The 24139-nt window shown below is 40.3% G+C and overlaps 1 protein-coding gene across 14 annotated transcripts in view; it reads right to left on the bottom strand.

Annotated features, from left to right (window-relative positions):
• Window positions 1-24139, bottom strand: part of Ryr3 (ryanodine receptor 3) — a 528284-nt gene that overhangs the window by 261499 nt on the left and 242646 nt on the right. For all 14 annotated transcript variants that reach the window (XR_007590437.1, XR_007590438.1, XR_007590440.1 and 11 more), the window contains exons 11-13: window positions 11759-11932; window positions 8549-8670; window positions 166-334 (exon numbers count right to left, since the gene is read on the bottom strand). Coding sequence is in view for 8 of the 14 variants with exons in the window: in XM_050134439.1 (XP_049990396.1) it covers window positions 166-334; window positions 8549-8670; window positions 11759-11932 (465 nt within the window). In the remaining 6 variants the exon portion in view is untranslated. The remainder of the gene's footprint in view (window positions 1-165; window positions 335-8548; window positions 8671-11758; window positions 11933-24139) is intronic.

The raw sequence follows: 24139 nt of genomic DNA, 5'->3' as shown, positions 1-24139 counted from the left end.
TCTTTCCAGCTTCTGGGAAGCTTCTTATTCTCGAGTCTGCTCATTAATATGTGTATTCCTATAAACAGAGATATATCCATAGGGATAGTCCAGCTCTGAATGTAAACAGAATCAATCGATTGATCAGTCAATCAATCAATCATCAGTCTTTCTTTCTTGACTTACCTCCTCCTTGAAAAGATTCTGTCTGTTTTTGAGAGACCGGAGCTTATTCTGTTTGTCTTCATGTTGCATCTCCTCCTCTGGTGGCTGGAAGTAGGCAATCAAGTCGTGGAGGGTCTGCAGGACCTCTTCGATTGGCAAGGTGACAGGGGCAGCTGTGCGATTGTTTCCACTACAACAAACATGAGATGCCACTGCTCAGGCACCAGGCAGCAGCAGGGCAGTGACTAAGGCTACTGGGTCCTTACTCCTTCTAGCTCCATACTGGGGACAGTGAACTACTTGCTGGGGTAGTCATTGCACCAACCACCCCAAGATGAAGTGTACCCAGCAACACAGCGGTGGGAAACAATATTTGTATGCATTTAAAGCAATGTCATAAACAAGGAAACATGATTCTTTTTGGCACATTTATTTTCAAGCAGCTTACTATTTATCCTGTTGCATTGCTATGCGCAGCACTCAGCACCAAACTGGTCTTCACTGAGTCTCTAATGGTGATTTCTGTGTAATCTAAGGAGGGAATGTCGACTGTGGTTATTAGGGTGTCCGTTTCTATCTGTGACAGATGGTTCCCTTCCATTCACCCTTGTCTGTCTGTCATACTTTCTCTTTAAAGAAACACTTGAAAAAAATAGCAAAGGTATTAACCTACCATACTGTTCTTTCAATCTCTGATACCTTCTTAGAATAGATGAAACACAAGACTGGAAGAGGTGGGGGTCTCTCCATCTACACTGTCCTGTATTCTCTCTCTTCCCACGCACTTCCTATCTCCAAGTATTGGCATGTGTGCACACACCTGCTTTCTGTCGTCTAAGTGTTAATGTTGCCTTTGCTCTCTGTGTCCATTTCCCACCTCTTGATCCTTCTGCCCCAGAATCCCTCTCTCTGCACACAGCTTCCTTGCCAGGCTTAACTTATCCCTCTTAGCTTCAGTGTCTATTCCTCTTGACTTCTGCTCCTTAATGTTAAACTTAAAGGGCTGCTGTCAATATCTTTGCTCATTTGTCCTCCTACACAGTTCTTAGCACCTGTACAGAGGGTGAAGAAAAAAACACAGTGGAATTTTAACTCTTTCTTCACAGTTCCCTCTTGCTCTGTTCCTGTGCTATGATCTGGATTTGCCTTCTTAGAAGGCTGCTGCATACTGTTGCTGTCTCGGATGAGATGGAAGACAAGAGTCTGTTTCCAAATTACTTTTTCTCTTTCATTTCCTAGCTGTTGCAAAGTTGTCACTCCTGAGGCATGGATTTGTCAATATTGTTCTTTCTTCTAAAAGATCCTGCGGTGACCAGGAGAAATAAGAACTCCACTGAGCGTGAAGAATCCAGAAGAGCTGGAGAAGGGAACTCAGTAAACCCATTGTATAAAAAAACTTGATAAAATTAAATAAATCCAGGATTCTGAAAACAGGCCGGGTATGTGTTGTGTGTGTGTGTGTGTGTGTGTGTGTGTAATTGGGAAATGATGTTTTGTTTGTTTGTTTGCTGATAAACCAACCTTGGCAAGAACAGTGGGAGTCTACTGTCTTTTAGGTTAGGGATGCTTTTCAATCAGGTTCAGAGCAAAGGCTTCCAATAGGGCAGGGCAGACTAAGGGCAAGCACCGACCAAAGTCCATGCCATCCTTTTACATCTGGGTGAATGTGGGGCCCCAAGAAGATATAAAGTAAATTCCATGATTGAACTGTAAACTGCCTGAATTTCAAATGTATTTTACAGTCAAACATAGAACCATCAAAGTACATTAGACAAGAAATGCTAAAGGGAACCTCAGGAAGTTAATGACTCCAAGCTGCAGGCAGAGCCCACACGAAGAAATAGGGAAAGGTGAGACGGCATAATGAAACAAATATTTAAATCTGACGCTCTGTTTTGGTCTTCTAATTGATTCAACCAGCCATTCTGTAAAACAATCATCATAAAACTGTACTGCTATGCTTCTAACAGATGGAGACGTCACCATGGCAATGTTATCACAAGGAGGAGGGAGAGACAGAGCAACACTGAAATGAAGTTGCTCTACTTAAGTTAGCATGAATCTGAAATAGGTTATTCAAGTTAAATACACATTTATATTACTAAGGAAAAAAATCCACTAAAAATTAAAAAAAAAACTCACCAAACTAAATAGTATTCTAGAAATATGTATTCAACCCTAAAGAAGGTAATAAAAGATAGAATAAAGGAGAGAAACAAAAGCAGTAAATGACAATTATAAATAAACATCTACTTAATTAAACATACCAATGAAAAGAATTTTTAGACTTGATTTGAAAAAAAAATGCGATCTCCAGGAGACAGAGCTGAGGGTCAAAGTCACCCATGAGGTGACAGCATGAGGTTAATGATGTTTAACCAGTACTGTACTTTGCATGCGTGATACTGAGGGACAAAGTCGAGTGGAAAGACATTTATAGAGAAGACATAATAATTTGTTATTTCCAAAGAGTCAGCTTCTCAAGGCAGTGTGCATATTATAAAAATAAGCACAGGACAACAATGATCAGAACATACGAAAAAAATCATACAGCCTCGAGTTTGAAGACAAAATTCTGTAACAGTTTGAAATGTCAATACCTTATTCTCAGTCACTTAAAGTAATAAATCTTACTAACAGAGCATCAAAACGCAGGGCAAAGAAAAAGTATTTGACATAAATCAAAACAAAACAAAAAAAAAACCCACAGTGAATTTCTAGAAACAGATGGCTTGGTAAAGGACATTTGCAAAGACCCTAAAGAAAGCACGGAGCTTAATAGAAAAAAAAAACCTTTGACGTTTTCCTTCTAAGATTAAAAATAAAACAAGAATATCTGCTCACAGTGTCACCATTACACTCTGTACTGGATGTTCCAACCAGTATAAGCAGAGGTGGGGAAAAAAATAAAGGGCATTCCTGTTGCAAAGGAAAAAAAAAAACTTCATTCATAGATGACCTGATCTTTTACTGAGAAAACTCTTAAAACTATATAAAAACAAAGCTGTTAGAATTTTAAAACAATTTCAATGACATTTCTGGATACAAAATTAATGTTTTAATAATGATGTCTCTAAAATAATCTGAACTAAACTTTAAAATGCAAATTCCACCTACAATAGCATTGAAAAGACACAAACAGATAGAAATAAGTTGCACAACTGAACTCTAAGACGGTACATACACTGACTACCTCAATTTCTTCCCAAAAGCAAATGGAAAGCATAGGAATGGAAAGGCCATCCATGTTTGTGCGATTACTAAACATCCCTACAGTGACAAGCCTTCCAAAGCTAGTCTACAGGTAAAATGCAGTTTCTAGAAATGTCCCAGCAGGGTTCTGTAAGATTTACTTTTTACAGAAATTTACAAAATCACACTAAATTTCACACAAGAAAGCAGACTGAATCACAAAATGGAAGGACCCATGCTACATGATTTCGACAAGTTTGAATTAACCCAGACTGTGTTTTAAAATCCTGATGGGCATGTGGTCCAAAGAAACAGCTAAGAGACCAATAATAAACTCTTACATGTGTGACTTTTGACAAAGCTGCCAAGGCAAATTATAAGGAGCAATCCGGTATCTTTTACCCCTCACTGTGTAGCCAAAGCTGGCCTTAAACTCATGGTCTTCCTGGTTCAGCCTCTGGAATGTTGGGATTACAGTGTGCGCCACTGGGACTAGGTTTTTCCTCTCTTTTTTTTTTTCTTCTTTCTTGTGTAGTGCATGTGTATGTTCACGTATGTGTGTGTGTGTGTGTGTGCATTTGTGTGTAGGTGTGTATGAGTCCACTTGAGTAGAAAGGTGTGGGGTCAAGAAGTTGACATTGGGATTTATTTTTTTCCTCAATCACTCTCCACCTCATTTTCTGAGACAGAGTCTTTCTCAGAATTTGAAGTTCACTTTTTAGGCTAGACTGGTCAGTTAGTGAGATGTCTCTGCACCCTATACTACAGTGCTAGGGTTACAGATGTCCACTGCTACTCCCAGATTTCACATGGCCACTGGGGTTGTGAACGTAGGTCCTTACACTTGTACATCAAGCACCTTACCCATTGAACGATCTTCCAGCCACTAAGAAGAAAATGAGAAGGGCTGGAAATATGGCTCAATGGTTAAGAACACTGACTGCTCTTCCAGAGTACCCAGGTTTGATTCTCAGCACCCAGATAGCAGCTCACAACTATCTGTGACTTCAGTCCCAGAAGATTCAATATCCCCTTTTGGCATCCACAGGTTCCAGACATATACCTGGTGCACAGATATATGTGCAGGCAAAACACTTAGACACAGAAAATAGATTAAAATTTAAAAAAAAATAAAAAGAAAATGAGAAGGAAAACCACAGATTAGGATATAAAAGTTGTGAATCATAAATTTGGTAAATGACTTGTAGTAGCAGGTTCACTGAACTTAGAAATCTCAAGTAGAAGACAAACGACTCAAGGTTTAAGAGGCAAACACATTTGATTACACTGCACCAAAGAAGATGTATGAATGTCCACAAAACACATGAACATATGTTTTCATACCAGTATTCATTTGGGAAATGCGAATCCACACCATTGCACATTCCACTTCGTCTACATAATGGCTACAATCAAAACATCAGATAACAACAAATATAGGCAAAAACACAGGGAAAATGGAGCTCCATTCATTTATGAGGGGGCTATAAATGATATATGCCCCCTTGGGAAACAGTTCTTTTCAGTTTCTTAAAAGTTAAACATGTCCCACATGGCTATGTATGCCTGAAATTTCATCACTGTGGAGGCTGAGTTAGGAGGATCAGGAAACCAAGGTCATCCTGGGCAATACATAAAGATGCTGCCTCGAGGTAAATAAACAGGTTCGGGAATATAGCTCAGATGGTAGAGCCCTTGCCTGGCATGTGCAAGGCCCCAAGTTCAAGTTCAATGCCAGCATAGCAACCAAGAGAGAGAGAGACAGAGAGACAGAGAGAGAGACAGAGAGACAGAGAGTGAGAGAGTGAGACACAGAGTGTGTGTGTGTGTGTGTGTGTGTGTGAGTGAGAGAGAGAGAGAGAGAGAGAAAGAGAGAGAGAGAGAGAGAACAACAAAACAGTAGATACACTTAAATTTTAGTTGATGGATGAATGGTTCAACAAAATTTGGTAGATGTATTCAATACAATGCTTATATTTGAAAAGGAATAAAATTCTGAAAAATGATTAAAAAATTAAAATCATTTTGCTATGTGAAAGAAAATACGCACAGAAGGACTAATATGCAATGTCATAAGTACTTAGGAAAGTAAACCACACAGACATGGAAAGGAGAATGGGGATGACTATTGAACTGGCACAAAGATTACAGTGTGCTGTGATGGCGAGCGGGGATGGCTGTATAACAGTAGAAATTCACTCAAAGCCACCGGGACGAACACCTAGAAATGGGACTGGGGCGATGATTCTGAGTAACGAGTTGCTCTGCAAGAAAGAGGACTTGAATTTGGATTTCCAGGACCTGTGCAAAACTAGTCATCATTGTGAGTGCTGGCATACACTGGGTGGGGGAAACAGAGACAAGTCAGTCTAGCCAATCAATCAGTAAGTTCCATGTTCAGTGAGGGAGTCTATCTCCAAAAGTAAGGAATGGGGCAACAGAAGAAGACACTCGACATTGGCTTCAGGACTTCACACGAGAATATACAGAAGTATCTATGACAGACCACACCCCTCCACACACACTTCTCCATGTCTACATTAATATCTCTAGAAGCATTACTTATAAAACTATTAAAAGGAAATACTTCATGGTTCTATTGATGAATATAAAATGTATGTCCATTTCTCTATAGGTAAAGTCTATGTACACACCCATACACTAAATACATACAAACATATGTAAGAATGCAGATACTGTTCATCAATCTAAAAAAAAATGAATGAACTTCAAAAATACAATGCTGAGTGAAAAGGGGAGATTCAAAAAGATAATATATTTTATTTAATCAATTTAATGTTTTAAGTTGAGACGAAACATGGCTGTGAGTGGCAACTGCACCAAACTTCAATGGGCATAAGAGGCTGTAGGGAAAACAAAGAGAGACTGTAGGGAAATGGAAATACTCTAAAATTTAACTGTGGTGATTATTGCATAGCTCTGTACATATATTAAATCTCACTGAATTATTTATTTATGAAAATGAATTTTATGGTATATACACTCTGCCTCAATAAGCTGTTTAAAAATAATTTTCCCATTGTCAGGCTTGTAACCCTCATTAACTAAGTAATAACAGTTATATTGAAATATTAATTCACATCTCACAAGCATACATTTAAAGGATAGAATTCAGTGGCTTAATGATGTTTAGCATCTTCATAGTTATACAAATAGTAAACCATTTCAGAACTCTGTCATTAGCTCTCTTCCCCACCCCCAATCAGTCATCTTCTAGCTCCCATTAACCATTCATCTCCTTCCTGGGTCTACAGATGTGTCCATTCAGTTCCTGTACAGAGACCACACAGTGGGTGGCTTTTCTCACTTAACATGCTTTTGATCACACTCAGGTAAACAAAAGGCAAAAGCAGTGTACTATGTTGTAACATGCACTGGTAGTTCCTTATTCTATTTTATTGATATGGCACATTTTATTTATCTGTTTGTGAACTGGTAAACATTTGGGTTATTTCTGCATTGGAGCTACCATAAATAACAATCCTATGAGTATTTACAGACATTTTTTGTTCACATGTTTTCATTTTTCTTGTGCATATACCTAGGAGTTGAATTGATGGGTCCTGTAGTAACTTTTATATCTACATTACAAAGGCACTTCTAGACTGTCATTCACAGAGGCTGCTACAGTTTACATCACCATCAGTGGTGAAGAAGATTCCAGTTTCATTCTATGTTTCTTAATTAACATGTTTTATCTTAGTGGGTATCTACAGGTATTTTCTTGTGATCTGTGTTGTCATTTTCCTGATAGTTAATGATTCCAGCTGAACATCTTTTAATGTGTCCTTGGTCTTTTGCATATCTTTTAAAGACATTTCTATTTAGATCCTTTGACAATTTTAATCAGTTGTTTAACTTTCTCTATCACTGAAAGTTCCTGCTTTTTTTCCTAGATACAAAGCCCTTATCAGACATATGATTTATGAACATTTTCTTCTTTTATGTGAATTGTCTCTGCTTACTTTACTGTATCCTTTGCCCTGAAATCATTCACAAATTTCAACAAAGTCCAATGTACTTATTTTTCCTCTGTTGCTTTTGCCTTGGTATCATATTTAAGAAACCATGTTCTAATCCAATGTTGTGAAAGTTTAAGCCTATGTCTTTAAAATGTTTTATAGTTTTAATTCTCATATTATGATATTTGATTTATTCAGAGTTAAGTTTTGCATGTGAGGTTATAGCTGTTGATACCAAAAAAAATTTAACAGCAAACATGGGGAGACCTGGAGGACAGATGAGAAAACCATCTTCCGCATGGGTGATGGATTGGATGCTAGTCAGGACCACATGAATAATGTGCTTGCATGCAATTTTCTCTCTGATTAAATTCTAACCAATGGAATGAATGCAAAATGAATTTATATAAAGAGATCTAGATCTTATCATTTATAAAAATGAAATACCATTTACTCCCCCCTCTTCCCTTTTGCAGGGCATATCTTAGGTACATTGACATTAATAAGCTACTTTTGATCATGTAGATAAAGAAATTTGCTGAAATGATTCTCATCTGTGACTGAATCTTAGAATCATAGAGAGTCTTCAATGAAGTACTGACATTTGGCTTTTGTTGTTAGTATTGAGACAGCAGCTCATTATACAGCCTAGAGTAGCCTGGAATTCAAAATCCTCCCACCATGGCCATTAGTACAAGGATTACAGAATGGGCCCTGTTAACTTTGGATCTCACCTCCAGACTTTCAAGGAAGTTGGATTGAGACGCAGCCTAGAAATCAGTGTTAAATGCTGCCTCAATGAATCTAACACTTAGCCAAGGTTAAGAGGTCTAGTCCAGGAAATCTCTTGAGCTTTGAACACACAGGCAAGCATCACCTAGGCCAGTGGTTCTCAACCTTCCTAATGCTGTGACCCTTTAATACAGTTCCTCATGTTGTGGCAACCTCCAACCATAAAATTATTTCATTATTACTTCATAACTCTAATTTTGGTACTATTATGAACTGTAACGTACATTTGTGATATGTTGTTGGACATCTGGTATGTGATGCCCAAAGGGGTTGTGATCCAGAGGTTGAGAATCAATGTTAAGCAAATGTAACTTGATAGCTCTAAGTCCATGGATGCCCTGTTCAGTTGATCTGAGGTCAGAGTTAACAATGTACATGTATAACAGGTTTCCTGGTATCAAAAGGATTTGGAAGTGAAAGGAAATGGGGCAAAGTACCTGACGAACTGGCTGAATAAGGCTGTTGTGTTCCTGATGATGCGAGCAGCCTGGGACTCCTCCCGCTGGCACCTCTGCAGTGTTAATCCATCATCCATGTGGCCTTCCTGATGGAGTATGACCTACCCACCGAGCACGGGAACAAGTCCAGGTTACACATCACTCCACAGCTGGGCCACCCACATTTTCGGTGGTGTTTCCTTATTATTCCTTTCCCTCGCCAAGCTCCCCTGAGTCCATTTTGAAAACGGGACATTAACAAAGTTATTTTCCCCACATGCCCTATTACTGACATGTGAATTATTCCCACAACCTGGTGATTTGATGAGAATGAAATTTTATGTGCCACCATGGTATGAGCTACAATAAATTTCTCGTGCCTGGATGGCCAGTTTGAAGGGAGAAAACATACTTTTGTAAGGGATAGTTTTTTTTTTTTTCTCTCTTTAAAATGAACACAGAGGCTGACCCCTGGAGAAGGGGAAGCCACTTGGTTTAGAACATTCTCCTTCATATGTAAATTGGGCAGGAACAATTCAAAGCAGAGCTCCCTCCTGGGATCAGGGTTGGATTTCTCTACTGAAGGTCAGCTATAGCGAGCTGGTGAACCAGCAGATGGCCAGGGAAAGTTGAGTCAGTGGGTGTGTCTTTCTTATGGAGCTGATTCAAAGCTTGGGCTCACACATCAAGTGCCATCCCCCTCCCCCCCAGTCCTGTTCCACTACTTGCCAGCTGAGTGACTTCATTGTAATTTGCTCAACAGCTTTGCTTCCAGATCACCATTTGCAAATGTGAGTTTATCTTGTAGGGCTGTTTGGGGGATTAGGTGATATACATATAAATCAAAATGACTCTTGGAAAGTAAAAGGTGCTCAAAGGAGGTTTACTATATGGGCAATAATTACTGATCTTTGTCCAGCTATCGAGAAGCTAGGAGACTACTGATCACCAAGGACATCATGGCACTTGGGCAAAGCTAGCAGCTTTAGGAATTCGCTAGCTTGTCCTTTTACCATGGTTCAAGTAACTGCAGGTGCTAAGTGAGAGGATTTGACCCTGGCTTTAGGTAAGGTCAAATCCTGCCCTAAATTCCTGAGCATGGAAACACCTTGAGGATGTGAGGGACCACGTAGGGTCCTAGAGTTCAGTCTGTTTTAATTTACAATCAAAGCTTATTTTCCTTTTCTTGTGAAAAATCTTATATTTTTCTTCTTTTGGTCAAAACCTAACTCATTATGTCAGGTTATAATCGTATAAGAAGTAGTATACAGGCTTGGAGAAGTTTGTGTTCTCCTTAAAAAGAAACTTTTCATCACGTGTGTAGCGAAGATTAAACACTACACAGAACGCCTAGCCATTGACTTCCCCAGCTGTTAGACAGTATTACTTTTCCAGACTTTCTGGTGTGTGGCTAGCAATGTGCAATACACTCCTATTAGGTGTAATTTGTGTTGCTCCTGGTTTTCTAGCCCCCAAAGACCAATGTTCTTAGGGTTCTGCTTGTTCAGATAACATGCAAACTGGACAGCCAAACCAGAAAGTAATGAGGACTGAGAACACTAGTTATAATGTGGCTATTTAAATGCCTAATTGACCTCTAGGGCCAGGTCTTTAGGTCATAATTCTCAGGGAGGTACTCACAATGCATAGGAACTACTCCTTTTAACATGAGTTACTGTTTGTCAATTTCTGATCATCAATTACTGATTGTCCTTCCTGGGTTTTATTCCTTTCACACAGATCTGGACATTTTTAGAGGGACCACTTGACCTTATGAAACACGGCATTGTTTGCCTGTCAATGGCTGAATGTTATAATTCTATATAGAAGAGGTCTCTTCCAAATTTGTATACATGTTTTAGCGGTCTACAGGCAGGAAAGGACACACTAAATCAACATCTTTTCATGTGGACTAAGTTCCTTTCCATCTAGAGGTTCAGCCTCAAACTCACAAATTCCACTCCAGCATTAGCATGGCTTGTAGTAAGTGCAGAACACCAAACAGATTGTTCAGATATTCTACAAAGAATGGGGTTGGGCAGATGTTCTCAGTTTTCTCTAATTCTCAGAGTGTAGCTCTCTGTCTTAGAGTGGCCTCATTGGAACTCGTTGAAAGTCGACTGTACTTCCCAGGGCCATGCCAATGTGTGAGATAGTTACTGCCAACTTCTGTCTCCTTAGGACCACAATCCTGTCTGTCGCTGCTTTGTGCTTGTCCATCACAGCTGTGAACTCCTGTTTCTTGTCTTGCTTACACAGCCCACAGAGGAAACTGCATGTAGAATTTCAGACTATGTCTACAGCTGCCTCTACTTGGGAATTTTGGTCCTATGAATCCCAGAAATACTGCCGGACCTGTGTCTATATTCTATTTCTCCACCACAGTAGAGCCAACCTAAGACCTCTCTCCCTAGTCTATGGATCTGGAATTGTGGGGAGGAAATAACACAAAGATCAAAGTGGCTGTTCTTTCATGTCCACATACTCTGCACTAACAAGCAGGGCTCGCATTCAAGGGATCTTGGTTGGTGAAACCTTCCTATTACCATATAGTATGATTCTAATATCCTATAATAAATACCATTTGGAGACATTATCATTATTGCTTTAGGCCAATATGGTAGGACTATAGTCTATAGGGCTTCCTGTAACCTTATTCTGGGTTTTCTTCACTATCTAAATGTGCATTTTGAAAGGATTTTCCAAGAAAAACAAACCTTTGACACCAGTTCTCTGGTTCCTATAAAAAAGAATTACTATTATGGCAACTCTCTGCACATCGGTGTCTGTAGCCTCATTGTTATGCAAACTGTATTTTCTCCACAGACATTCTAGACATTCTCTGTCTTATGAAGATAGTATAATAACTCTATTATCCACTTAAATGAAGGAAGCAATGATGCAGATAATCTCAAAATAGTGGAACCACTAAGAGTCATTAAGACTGGGTTTCAGAGTGAATCCAACAAGCTCCAGCTCTTCTACACAGAGTTGTCGTGTATAGTACACTCGAAAAAAAGAGAATGGGGTTACAGTGACCAAATTAGCTTAATTTATTGGAGAAACTAGGCATAATCTGTCACAGAACTACTCTTTAGAGCAGTAATGGGCAAAACATAATCATGCCCACCTGGTCCTCAGAATCACGTCTACTGTCTAACTGTACCCCCTCAATGTGAAACAACCCGGGACAAGACTCAGACACTTCACCTTTCTCTTCAGAGGTCCCAGGCGGGAAGTTTTGGCATCTTGTGCTTTGTAGGTGACCCAAAGGCCACTGGCTACATGCTGGACAAAGCAGACAGAATCACCATACTTGATTTCTGGAACGCCCATGCCTTCCATATCTCTCTTGTGACTGGAATCCGATTTCTCCTTGATTTCCTATTCCACACACAAAAAGAGAAAGAAAGAAACAAACAAACGTAGGCATGCCTGATTACATAGCAACTCATATGGAAAACAAAAATTTGTGCAGAATCTGTAAGACAAAAAGCTTTCATCAGAATAATCACGATGACTCCAAGTCAGGAGTTTAGAAAGACTGGCTTCCTTTATCTGATGTTAATTGTAAAACCAATGCACTGAAGCTTTTGGCCACTTTAAAGGTATTTAAAACCATGGAAAAGGAAGCAGTTGGCAGGTTTCTTATTCTCTGATTTTATATGCATCTTTATTATATTTTCACCTCCCTCATCCTAACATAGATATGTTAATGACTTTTAAGCGGTCAGTTAACTCATTTTCAGTGATTGATATCTTCCATAATTAAAATGCTTATCTTCCACAAATACTATAATTCAGGAGCTTAAAAACACCATCTGTGAATATCATAGTCATAACAGCCAGGACATAGAAACAGTCTACGTGTCTATAAACTGATGAACAGATAATGAAAATGTGATATATTTACACAGCAGGGTACTATTTAGCTGTTAAAAAAATAAAATTATGAAATTAGTAGGTAAATGGATGGAGCTAGAAGCAATTATTACGAGTGAGGAAACCCAGTCCCAGAAAGGCAAATGTCACATGATTTTTCTCATTTGTGGATGCTAGTTTTGAATCTTCAGATATGTTTATTTCATTTTGAATATCTATAGAGGTCAAAATATTAGTGAGGAAAATAATAGAGAAGAGGTTAAACTGGAGTGGGGGACACAAGGGCATAGAGAATATGGGGAGGGATAAAGATGACTAAAGTCATATGGAACCTACTACTATGGAAGCATGTTCACACACATACAGAGAGAGAGGAGAGCGAGAGCGAGAGAGAGAAGACAGAGAGTGAGAAAATACAGAGAGAGAAGAGAGAGAGATAGAGAGGAAATACATGTTAAAGTGGAATTACTCTGTAATTGAGGTGACGATGTCCCTACTAGATACCAGAGGCTAAAAAATAAAAAGCCCAGGAATTAGTTACCTCTTTTAGAGTTGTTGGTCAGTGAGTTTCCACAGACCTCCCCCTCAATAACTGGGAAGTATGGGGGGTGTTGGATACTATTAGAACACATTGTATGAAATTTTAAAAGAACGAATAAAAAGGTAAAAATAAGTAAAGAGGAAGTTTTTTTTTTTAACATGTCAGAGGCACTACTGTGTTTTAAGGTAAATTTGTTATTTGTATATTAGTCTCTCTCTTAGGGCTATGCTGAAATTGGGATCCCAGTGGCCTTATGTTAGAGGCCATTGTCAGCCTGGGACACTATTGGGAGGTGGTATAATGTTAAGACAAGAGCCTGGTGGGATGGACTTAGGGCTCTGTTGAAGACAGAAGCATCCTAGATTCTCGTTTTGCTTCTGGTTGGTGTGGGGTAAATGCTTTCTTTATCATTCATATTGTGCCGTGATAATACTCTGGTCTCACCACAGAGCTCAAAGTAGTGGAGCCAGCAGCCTATGGGCTGGGAATTCTTAAATTATGAGCCAGACTCACCCATCCTCCTTTCAGCCTTCTCTAGTGTGTTTTAAAGTGAAGGGAAGCTGACAAGTGGCCACCTTCGTTATGGTCACAGCCAGTTTCATTCCTCAGTGTCCACTAATTCCTTCCACCCCGCCCCCATCCTCTAGTATAGAAACAGGACTTCTGTGCTAAGTAACCCCCCACGACAGCCTGATGTGCCTGCCGCATGTAATAGATCCCGATGCATAGCAGCTTTGTTTCTTTCCTCATCTCTGGCTGTGTTCTAACATTCTATGTCCATCTCTCTTCTCTATCTTGTATTAAACTGCTCAGCTGTAAAAGTCATTATCTGCGCAGCACTTTGAATATTTTGCAGAATGACAAGTGCGGCATGCTATTCCCTTTGATGGCAACAACACCCCTCCTCTTCTTAATGCTGGGCATCGCGTGGACTGAGCCCTTACCATGCTCAGCACCAACTTTAAGTTCTTTACAGGTTTAGGTACTAACTCTTCATAGCAAAGCCTCGGAGGGGGCTACAGATATTGTCCTAGTTCTACAGATGAGAAAAATGAACAAAATAATTTGCTTAAAGTTACTCAAGGAGTAAATGCCAAATGCAGTCAAGAAGTCAGGCAGGATCTGGGAGAAGTTGGGGGAGGCGAACCATTAATTAGACTATATTATATGAAAAGATAGTTTACAATAGAAATATAAAAAATAAAAAGAAATCTACCTCTATTTAAATAAAGATAAAAACTAACAACAAGGGGATGAAGTTAGGAGAGAGATGTGACTGGGGTTGGGTCATGAATGGAGTGGGAGATGGGGAGAGGGGAGGAGGTGATCAGTATATATTGTATATGTTTGAAAATGTCAAAGGAAAAATTAAAAAGTAAAAACAAAATCATGTCTAGCGTCTGTGTTTTCTCCATTACTCTAAATGGGACTCAGCTTTCAGTTCCCCCTTTAGATGTCACTCAGTTGGTGAAGATAGTTAGTGTCCATAGCTGCATCTCCCCAGCGTTGCCTTGATCATCTGTTAAACACTTAGCATCCTGTAACAGATCTATGAAAGGAATCAGGGCAGTGAATTGTGGATCCTTAACAGAGGACTCAGCACCTATATTACTTATGGAACTCATTGTGAGGTGGCATGCATTACTGAGTGATTTTTTTTCCTTTCTTGTATATTTATTTTCTACTTCAGCTCTTATTTCTTTTCCTTCAGACTTTCATAAAAGCAGCTGCTTTATGCACACATAAAATATCAATTTGAGTAGTATTAATATTTCATAAGAAGCTTTTTGTTTTAAATATGTACTGAGACACTAGCTAGAATATTAAAAATACCTTATTTCTCAAAACGAACATATTAAAAAGAAATGGATTTCTGATTTTGTAACACACATGGGTAGGAAAAACGGATTTGATCTATCAGGACTTTCCCTATAGGTCAAGAATGCATTTACTCTATGAAACAATGGACAGCTGATTTCCATCACAGAAATATCCACAGGCCTATAGATGTTCTAGCCAGTAACAGGGCTTACAAGATGTCAGAACTTTTATCTGCTGCCTACTCTCTAGCTATAGTCAACACACTAAAATAGAAACAACACAAAAGACAGCTGTTATGTGGTAATTATACTGATTTCTAATTGCTTCTGGTAAAAATAATGCATATTCTCAACTAGCAATTTATTTTGTCATTTTTTTGTTTATTTAAATATGGATTTTCCAAAATAAAATAAATAGGAGGCTCCTTTCCCTTCAGTCTCTGAAACAAATGAGCCACCATCTCTACAGTGTGTCTGTGCCTTCACCCTTTACATAAGAGCATCATCTTCCAAAGGTCTGCAGTGGTCACTGCGGTGGCTGCCTCTCATTTAGAAGAATAACAACAATAAGACTCAGATATCAGTGTCAACAAACACAAACCCCAGCTCAACCCAGCAATTCACAACATTGAGAAATCACCAAGGAAACAGAAGAAGCTGGTGTTAGGGTAACTTGACTGTGCTCACGTGACTGTACTGGTGTCAGGGAAGCTTTACTGTGCTCACGTGACTACTGGTGTTAGGGAGGCTTGACTGTGCTCACATGACCATGGCCTCAGATACAGTCGTCCCGTTGCCAGAAATGGGGTTTTACTGAAGAACTGGCTTAAACTAATTGCTTCTTTTCAGTTCTTAGAACTCGGGAGTTCTTATGTTTTAATCATGTGCTTTAATCGAACTGGGTTTAAGAGGGACAACCTTTACATTTCAGTGTTGGGGATGGAATGCACATCTTCCCACATCCTTGGTAAGTACTTCACAGAGTTCTATTCACAGCTCTCAGGAACATCTTGATGCAATAAATTCTTCTTTTCTTTGGGATTTTATTGGCATTATTACTTGAATTTCCTGATCACTTCTGCAGTTCTACAATGGTAATATTTGTATGCTAACCTTTTCTTCATATTTTGATACATTGACATCTTTGAATCTTATCTGAGTAGGGAGAGACCTGGAGTTCTTAAAGGACTCCAAGGCGTACTCGCTACATGTACACTGAACAATCCAAACTCAGACCTCTTTTATAACGACTTTATACCTCAGGAGGCAACATCCCTCTTCTTTGTCATCACTGGGTCAGTCACCACATAGCTAGAACACCTCTATAGCTGAAATTACTCCAACTAGTGAACTCTAAACTGTCTGTCTCTGCCCATGGAAACTCCAGTAAATCTGACAGCATAAATTATCCTCCAAGTTTCTCTCTATCCCCCAACTCCTCACACCCCTCCTGAAATGTGGTGGTATTCTGCTGAAGGGGCTTGCATGCCATGCCCTGCCTCCTTGTGAGAAAAACCAACTCTTTCCCAGAGTGCTTCTCATGCCTTCTTTCTAATGCCATGCGACTAACTATTATAGAAAGAACACAGAGCAAACATCAAGCCTTTCCCACATCCAGGGCCAGAAGACACCTCTGACTTCTCTAGTCTCATGGCCCCATACTCCCTATAGGACCTGTCTTACTCAGGACCAGCTGACTCCTAAAATAAGCAGAAGACTGGCCTAGAAGGACTCTTTCACATGGAAACCAATAATTCTGAGGCCAGAAGCCGATCTCCTCCTTCACAGAGTTAGCATACTTTAGGGCACCATTCTCCTGTTCAAACCACCAGGGCCAAGTTCCAAACCTGTTACAAGTCTTGTGTTCCAGAACCTGATGAATCTATTCAAATTCGCCAACTTGATACTTACTTATCCTTCCTACCCCATCCCTTTCTGCGGGGACCACAAAATGACTCTCTTATCTTCCCTAAGATGGACTGGTTTAAAATCAACTTGATACAAATTACAGTCATCTGGGAAGTGGGAACCTCATTTGAGAAAATGCCTCCACCAGATTGGCCTGTGGTGCATTTTCTTGGTCGATGGTTGATATGGGAGGACCCACTGTGGTCCCATGCCAGGGTTGTTGGTCCTGGCTAGATAAGAGAGCAGGCCAGGCAAGCCGCGAAAAGGATGCCAGCAAAAAGCATTGCTCCACACCCTCTGCTTCAGCTATCGCTTCCAGGTTCTTTCCTTGAGTTCCTGCCCTGGCATCCCTAGATGATGGACCTGTAGGGTGAAATAAACTCTTTCCTCCCCAAATTGCTTTTGGTCATGATGCTTTATGAAAGTAGTAGAAACTCTAAAAACATCTCCTTTGTTCGTCTCCTACCGGGTACTTTCTGAGCTGGCCATGTGTGGTCAGGCATATCCTCCAGTCTTCAGAACTAACAAAGCATAGTTTCAAAGTCAATCACTTTCTAGTCCACTGCTTTATCACTCCTGGGTAGTGAGAAAAGTCTACATTTGAATACATGTGAGCCACCTTTGTTGGCACAGATGCTTCCTCTCTGGGAAACAAAGGCTTTATCAAAGAGGAGAACAAGAATTTTTTTTTTTGCATTTCATATAGTGCTGTGCTTGAAAAAGATTGCAAACAATTTGTTTTAGTGTTCTTCAGATATTCGATTTGCATATCAGTATATTGATGTCATCTTTGCCTGTCATTGATGATTTTGAGAAGGAATAGATTACTTGTCCTGATTCTTGCTGAAAGGCAATAGGTAGTGCTTTCTCCATTGACAGCTATAGAGGAGATGCCCATGAGTACATCCCAACTAACACATTAGCATTTGGCTTAGACGAGCAAGTTGCTGTTCTCCAGAAATAATACCTTCTCAGTGCCTATTACGAGTCAGCTGCTTTGATAAGTCCTCAGCAACACCAACACATAAAGTACTGTGTCTACAAGGTGACAAGAGTAATACATAAATCTCTACATTTTCTCTAACCCTGCCAAAGGTCACACTGCTTTTTATCAGCTTGCTTTATTGAGGATAAACTGAGACCTATATTGATTCAACAACTTGCTCTAGGTCACACAGCTAGAAAAAAAAAAGAACAGAATTTAAGCCAGGTCTGATTCTCAAACCCATTTTAACAGACTTCTTCAAATGGCTTTTCCATTAGTATAGATAAGTAATCAATTGCATCAATGCCTTAGCTATTTAAAGTCAAATATAATATAAAGTAATAGTTGAAATACACACTTTTTGTTGTTTTTTTTGTTTTGTTTTTATTGTTGTTGTTGTTGTTTTTCGAGACAGGATTTCTCTGTAGCTTTGGAACCTGTCCTGGAACTAGCTCTTATAGACCAGGCTAGCCTTGAACTCACAGAGCTCCACCTGCCTCTGCCTCCCGAGAACTGGGATTAAAGGCGAGTGCCACCACAGCCTGGCTCTATATACTTCTAATTTATAAGAAAAGCAGCTTTGTATTTATACAAACTTTAGAAGTTACACACATAACTCAATTACAAACAGGTGATATGGTATGCATTCAAAGGACAATTGTACCTTGTGCTGGTCTGTCACTTCTTCTAGAAAGGCACCAGTATCCACAGTATTCATCCTGATAACATTATCCAGTCACAACCAACCCTAAACACCTCATCACTACACAGTCTAGGGAAGCTTTTCCCATGCTCGTTTATTTTAAAAACATTATTTTTTAGATATGAATGTTTTGTTTGTATTTATCTAAGAGCCCCATGTGTGCATAGTACTAGCGGAGGCTGGAAGAGGGTGTCAGATCCCCTGGAACTGGAGTTAAAGATAGACACGAGCCACCCTGAGGGTGCTGGGAAGGGAACTTGACTCCTGTAGGGACAAGGGTTCTTCACTGCTGAGCTATCTGTCCAAGTTTCTCCCCCCATAACACCTCACTATAGGGATATAGTTCTAATAAAATAAATCCCTAGAGGCCACACTCAAGCCATAGCAGTACAGATACGGAAGGGGATGGAATTCTGGTAAATGAAAAAATTAGACAAGGAGAGTGATGAAGTCTCGAGAGGAAGTTGGGAAAAACTAAGGACTAAAGAGACCTATACGTCCATACTTTTCAGAATCACAATATTAAGAGACTTTCGGCAGGAAAAGATGCCTTTAGACAAATGATGTGTCTTCTAGGAGCCAAACAGAAGCTTTCAGGATTATAAGTCTCATATCAAAAGTCAAGCATCATCATTATCTGCAAAAGTAATCAATTCAGTTCTGTTTAATGCAGCATTCCTAGCATCGTCTGGCATCTGTTTTCGGGGAAAGCTAATGCAGCTAATGCAAGGCCATGAAGGCACCAGGCTGCATCTTAGAATAGCCATTTTAGTATCAGGGAGAAAGGTGGACAGAAAGGGAGTCTGAGGAGGGAAGGGTGTTCTGTAAGGTATGGCAGTAATCTGGAGGAAGATGTTTGAAAAGTTTCCAATTCAAACGTATTAGAGTAAATGAGTAATCATTTAACACAATAAAACTACATGTGTCCGTGGAAGTTACAAAATACCTTTACAACAAATACTGCAAGCATCTAAAATATTTCAGAGAAAGAGAAGAGATGATGGAACCCATTAACAGATGTAGAAGGGAGTCTTTGCAGAAGGTCAAGGTGAGTCCACTTCTGTCTACCTGTCTCTGCAGAAACCATGAGAAATCAACTCTGGGTTCACTATACCAATATGGTACCTTCATGAACTAGAATTAGTTGTCTTAATATTGTCTTAAAACAATTATAGCCTGTAGAATGTTGCATAGAGCCTGGGGAGCCCTGGGGCTGGTGGCAAGGCCTCTGCTGAGTGGGATGACAAGGATGTCCTTCTGTTCTGAGCACGTTAGGGAGCAGGCCCATTGGCCTCCACAGGTGAAGCATATTTCCCAAGAGAAGCCCACATTTTCTCTTTTCATCTTTCTGTCACCACCCCCAGGTCAGCAACCCAACTTTCACTTTTTGGTTTAAAAAATACAGCTTCATGGGTCACCTTCCTGGTCTCCTTTAGTCCTCAAAATAATCCTTCAAAAATACACATCTTGATTCCTAGTTTTATAAAAAGAAATATTGAGGTTGAACAGAAAATGGCAGCACTGAGGTTGAAATCTCAATTTCTCCCACTTCACAGTACATGGTTTTCCTAAACTGCCTTTATTTGGTTCACTTTGAACAACAAAGGCTTGGGAAAACATGCTCATTAGAGAAGTCTAAATCCTTTGTAGTTTTGATGTAAACGAAACCGCAGTAGGTGGTGGTATCTCTACACCTTCAAATCATATGTTTATATTTCTCCTCTCACTTTCCTTCTTTTGCTCTACCACATATGACCTTCTGACTTGGTGACAGAACACTGTCATCTACAAAGGCCACCCTTGAGGGCTGTGCAATTCAGTTACAGAACAAGATGAAGACCCAAACCGTTATGGTGTTTTAAGTAAGTGCACTCGTTTGTGTTGACGTTCATAGCTGTTCACTGCCATATGAGCTGTGGGTCAGGAAAAACCTGTACCCGCTTCCTGCCCATTTGATGACTGTCAGGAGGGAGCAGTCACTGGTAAGACACAACTTCAGCACCACTGTGTCCATAGACAGATGTACTAGGAGCCCAGTTGCCCCATTGTTTGGGGGTGCTTCAGGCTGCTGAAGTTAAAGAGCCCATGAGAAGCAGGCTGAACAAGAACACAGTACTTAATACATAACAGGTATTTGATAAATGCTTTCCAAATTGAATGAGATGTCCTTTGCTTTGAGGGAAAATTTCCTATCATCTGGAACAGTGACAGCTGTACACCCTTACACAATGAAATAGGCAAAATGTGGGAGTCTAGCCCCATCATCTCAAGACTGGTTCTTAAAAGTACATATAGACTAGCCATAAAATGAATGGCTACACATAATAGGTCTGATTTAATATTATTAATTCAACCTTGCCTGAAAGGAATGCAGTGCTGTAAGCTGACATTGAAGCATGACATCTAAATAGCATTTGCCATGCCAGAGTAAATATTAAACCACATTATCTGACGCTCCTTAGGGAACGGCCTTGCAATGTCAAGACCGTGGAAAATGATGGGAAATCATATTCACAGAAATTTGACTTATATGTTCAAAATAAAATGAATCTCTCTCATTGAATGCATACAGCGATGAGCTGATAGCAAAATGATTACACAAGCAAGGCAGAACGTCGCTACGAAGATGAAGGATGTTAGGCTGAAATGGGCTTCACGGTGGACTTTTATGATCACATTTATACATTCCTTCATCAGGCCGTTTTCAACTGCAGTTTTTACACAATATCCAGAGATGCTGGAATACAAATCCATTTCAGATATGCATGTTCATTGTCACCAGGACCACCTACTGGAAGCATGAGCAGTGTTTGTTCTCATAAGCTACACCTCATACTTTCCTGGAAGTATATGAATAACCTCACTAGTGGTGATGTGTACAGACTAAAGAATGCTATAGGAAAAGGTTGGTCGTGAGAAAAACAACACGTTCAAGGACTGGTAAGCATACAGTATGCTGGATCTAAAAGGGACCACAGGAAAGTGGCAAGAGACATGATGGAAGGCCAGGCAGAGGTCAGCTGTAAACAAGTCTTCATGACAGACTTCAAATGAGGTCATTGTAAGTAAAGAATTATTTTCCAGGTCTCATAAAAATACAGATGAGAGTCAAGCCCAGAATTAGGCAAGGTTAAAGCTGTGTAACATGTCACACTATCACTTTCAGAGTTGGGGTGCTACCTTTCAGAGGCAACAACATATCCCAGAACCTCTATTTGATGAGATTAATTCTGTTAAAGTGCTGGTGTGGGAGCCTGGGTCATGATCATATTCTGTTCTTTATTCTACATGTTTCATATAATTTCCCCAATGATCTTAGAATCACCAGAATCAGGTCCAGGCCTCTAACTGCAGTTGGTGCTTAGATGTGGTCACCTTTCAGGAAGGCTTGGTCACATCCCAATTATCTTTTTGTTTGTTTATTGATTTTGGCTTTTGAGACAGGGCCTCTCTACATAGCCCTGGTTGTCCTGGAACATCCTATGTAGATCAGGATGGCCTCAGACTCACAGAGATCCTATTGCCTTTGACTCTTGAGTTCTGAGGTTAAAGGTGTGAACGCCCATGCCCGACCCTGATTTTTCATTGTGTGGTACCAGGGATTGAACCCAGGGCCTTACACATGCTGGGCAAGTGCTCTGGAACTGAACTTAATTTACATCCTCTTTTTGTCTTTTATTTCTGGTCATGCTAAGTTCACTAGGCTGGTCCTCAACTTACTCTGCAGTCAAGGTAGGTCTTTAAGCTTATCATCCCTCTACTTCAACCTCCTGAGGAGCAAGGCTTGTGAACCTACGCTATCAGTTCTTGTTCACATGTTAATTTTACAGCACACACAAACTCCTCAGGAGCACCTACCTGCCCCCGTCCTGTAGATGTAGCTTGCTAAGGATATTATGTACTGGCAACTGTTCCATGGCCTCTTATTGCAGTCACAGCTACTACAGACTAATGCAACTTTACTTCAAAGGAGAGGATGAGAAGTTTACAATTACAAATGAAAGGGGCCCAGACCAGCATCCTTTAAGGACATGTGACTGAAGCCCAAACACTACTACTCCCAGGAACCTCTTTTTCTATTACTAGACTGTCCATCTTATAGAGAAGGGCAAATGAACACTCCAACTTCTCCCAACAGAATACAACTCTCTGTCTCTACATATTAGCCTTTCCACTGAGGTATCCCAAACTCATTTAGACCCTGAAATGTTGTCTACTGTTTACTTAGGAAAGAGTGAGGACATCATGCCCACGTATAGCTGAAAGGTAGAGTCCCAATCCCTTGTGTCTTCTGGAGGTCATCACTACTGTCCAGTGAAGCTCACCAAAGTGCATGCTGGGAAGATAGCTTGCAACTAGTTCTGAGCTTGGAGCCATGTGGAGGCCCTGGGATGCCAGGACACCCCTAGGGTTCTTCTCCCACAGCAATTTCATGGGGGTATGGCAAGATGAGTGCTCCCCACATGGTCTTTCTTTTTTTGGGTGTAGCTTCAGTCTAAGATTCCAAATGTTTCTCCCACACTACATTTCAAAGGGAGCCCCAATTTCCTGTGGGAACACAACCATATGTGCCTGCTATGGAGCTGAAGTAATTTCAATTTTGATTCTTTTATAATGGAAATGAAGCTAACTGGGCTGAGTACAAATGAACGGAGAGTTATTTAAAACCTCTAATAGAGCGACTCCAGTAAAATGTAAGCATGCTGCCAATTGCACGGGCCAGCTCTGACATCTAGTTCTGTTAAGCTGGTGGCTTTCACAGAACCACAGTGACATTTATACACTGGGTGCTAGCCTCCTTGTATGTGGAAATGGAGGGACTCGAGGAGATAAATGATAGGCTTTGGGAAGATAAATCAGAAGCAAGAAGTGATATAAGTAATAAAAGTGTTGTAACGATCCTATAGGGCTGAGTGTAACTTCCCCCAGAAACCACTGCACATTGCCGAGCCTTGCTGCACAAGGCTGAGCAAGGAAGAAATGCAGTGGAGAGGTTTCTTGGGATCAGGATCCTGCCAGCTGCCTGGGAGGTTGACTGAATCTTCATGTAAATGAAACAGTAAAGACCTTGCCATAATTTTGCTAGTCCAGCATATCTATAGCAGGATGGGGGAAATGAGGTGCAAAGCTCAGGTAGGAAAGGGCCAAGGGACATTGTCAGGAAGGGACTGAGTGGGTCATCAACCACCATGAGTCATTTCTCACTTCCCACCTTCCTCCCTCCTCCCTACCTGCTGATCCCCTCTCCCTCTACACCTCATCTCTCAGGAGAGAATGGGACCTTGTCTGCTGCTGTTCTTATATCTTTTCTGTTTTAGTTTTTCATCTATCATTTTCATAAAATGGACTGCCATAAATCACTTCCTGGTAGCCAGCATAATTGCTAAATACACATCAATTGAAAATCCCCAGCCAGGCAGTGGTGGCACTTGCCTTTAATTCCAGCACTGAGAAGACAGAGGCAGGCAGTTGTCTGTGAGTTAAAGGCCAGCCTGGTCTATAGAGCAAGTTCCAGGACAGTCAATGATAACAAACAAACAAACAAACCCTCAAGCTAGGAATCTTGAAACAAAGGAGAAAGACTGATGGTAAAAGGAAAGACATGTGTTCAGAAAGACAGACTGCAGCCCGCATGCCACCCCACAGGAGATAGACAAGAGGTGGCATGTGAAGTGGGCAAGAAACTCATGTATTTCTAAACACTTATTTTACTTTTTAAATATGTGCCTGTATGTACATCTGTGTATGGGTA

The sequence above is a fragment of the Alexandromys fortis genome, unplaced genomic scaffold, assembly GCF_014885135.2.
Source record: "Alexandromys fortis isolate MF-2015 unplaced genomic scaffold, M_Fortis_MF-2015_v1.1 scaffold_6, whole genome shotgun sequence".
In the NCBI taxonomy this organism is placed as follows: domain Eukaryota; kingdom Metazoa; phylum Chordata; class Mammalia; order Rodentia; family Cricetidae; genus Alexandromys; species Alexandromys fortis.
This window is presented reverse-complemented; position numbering and strand designations above follow the sequence as displayed.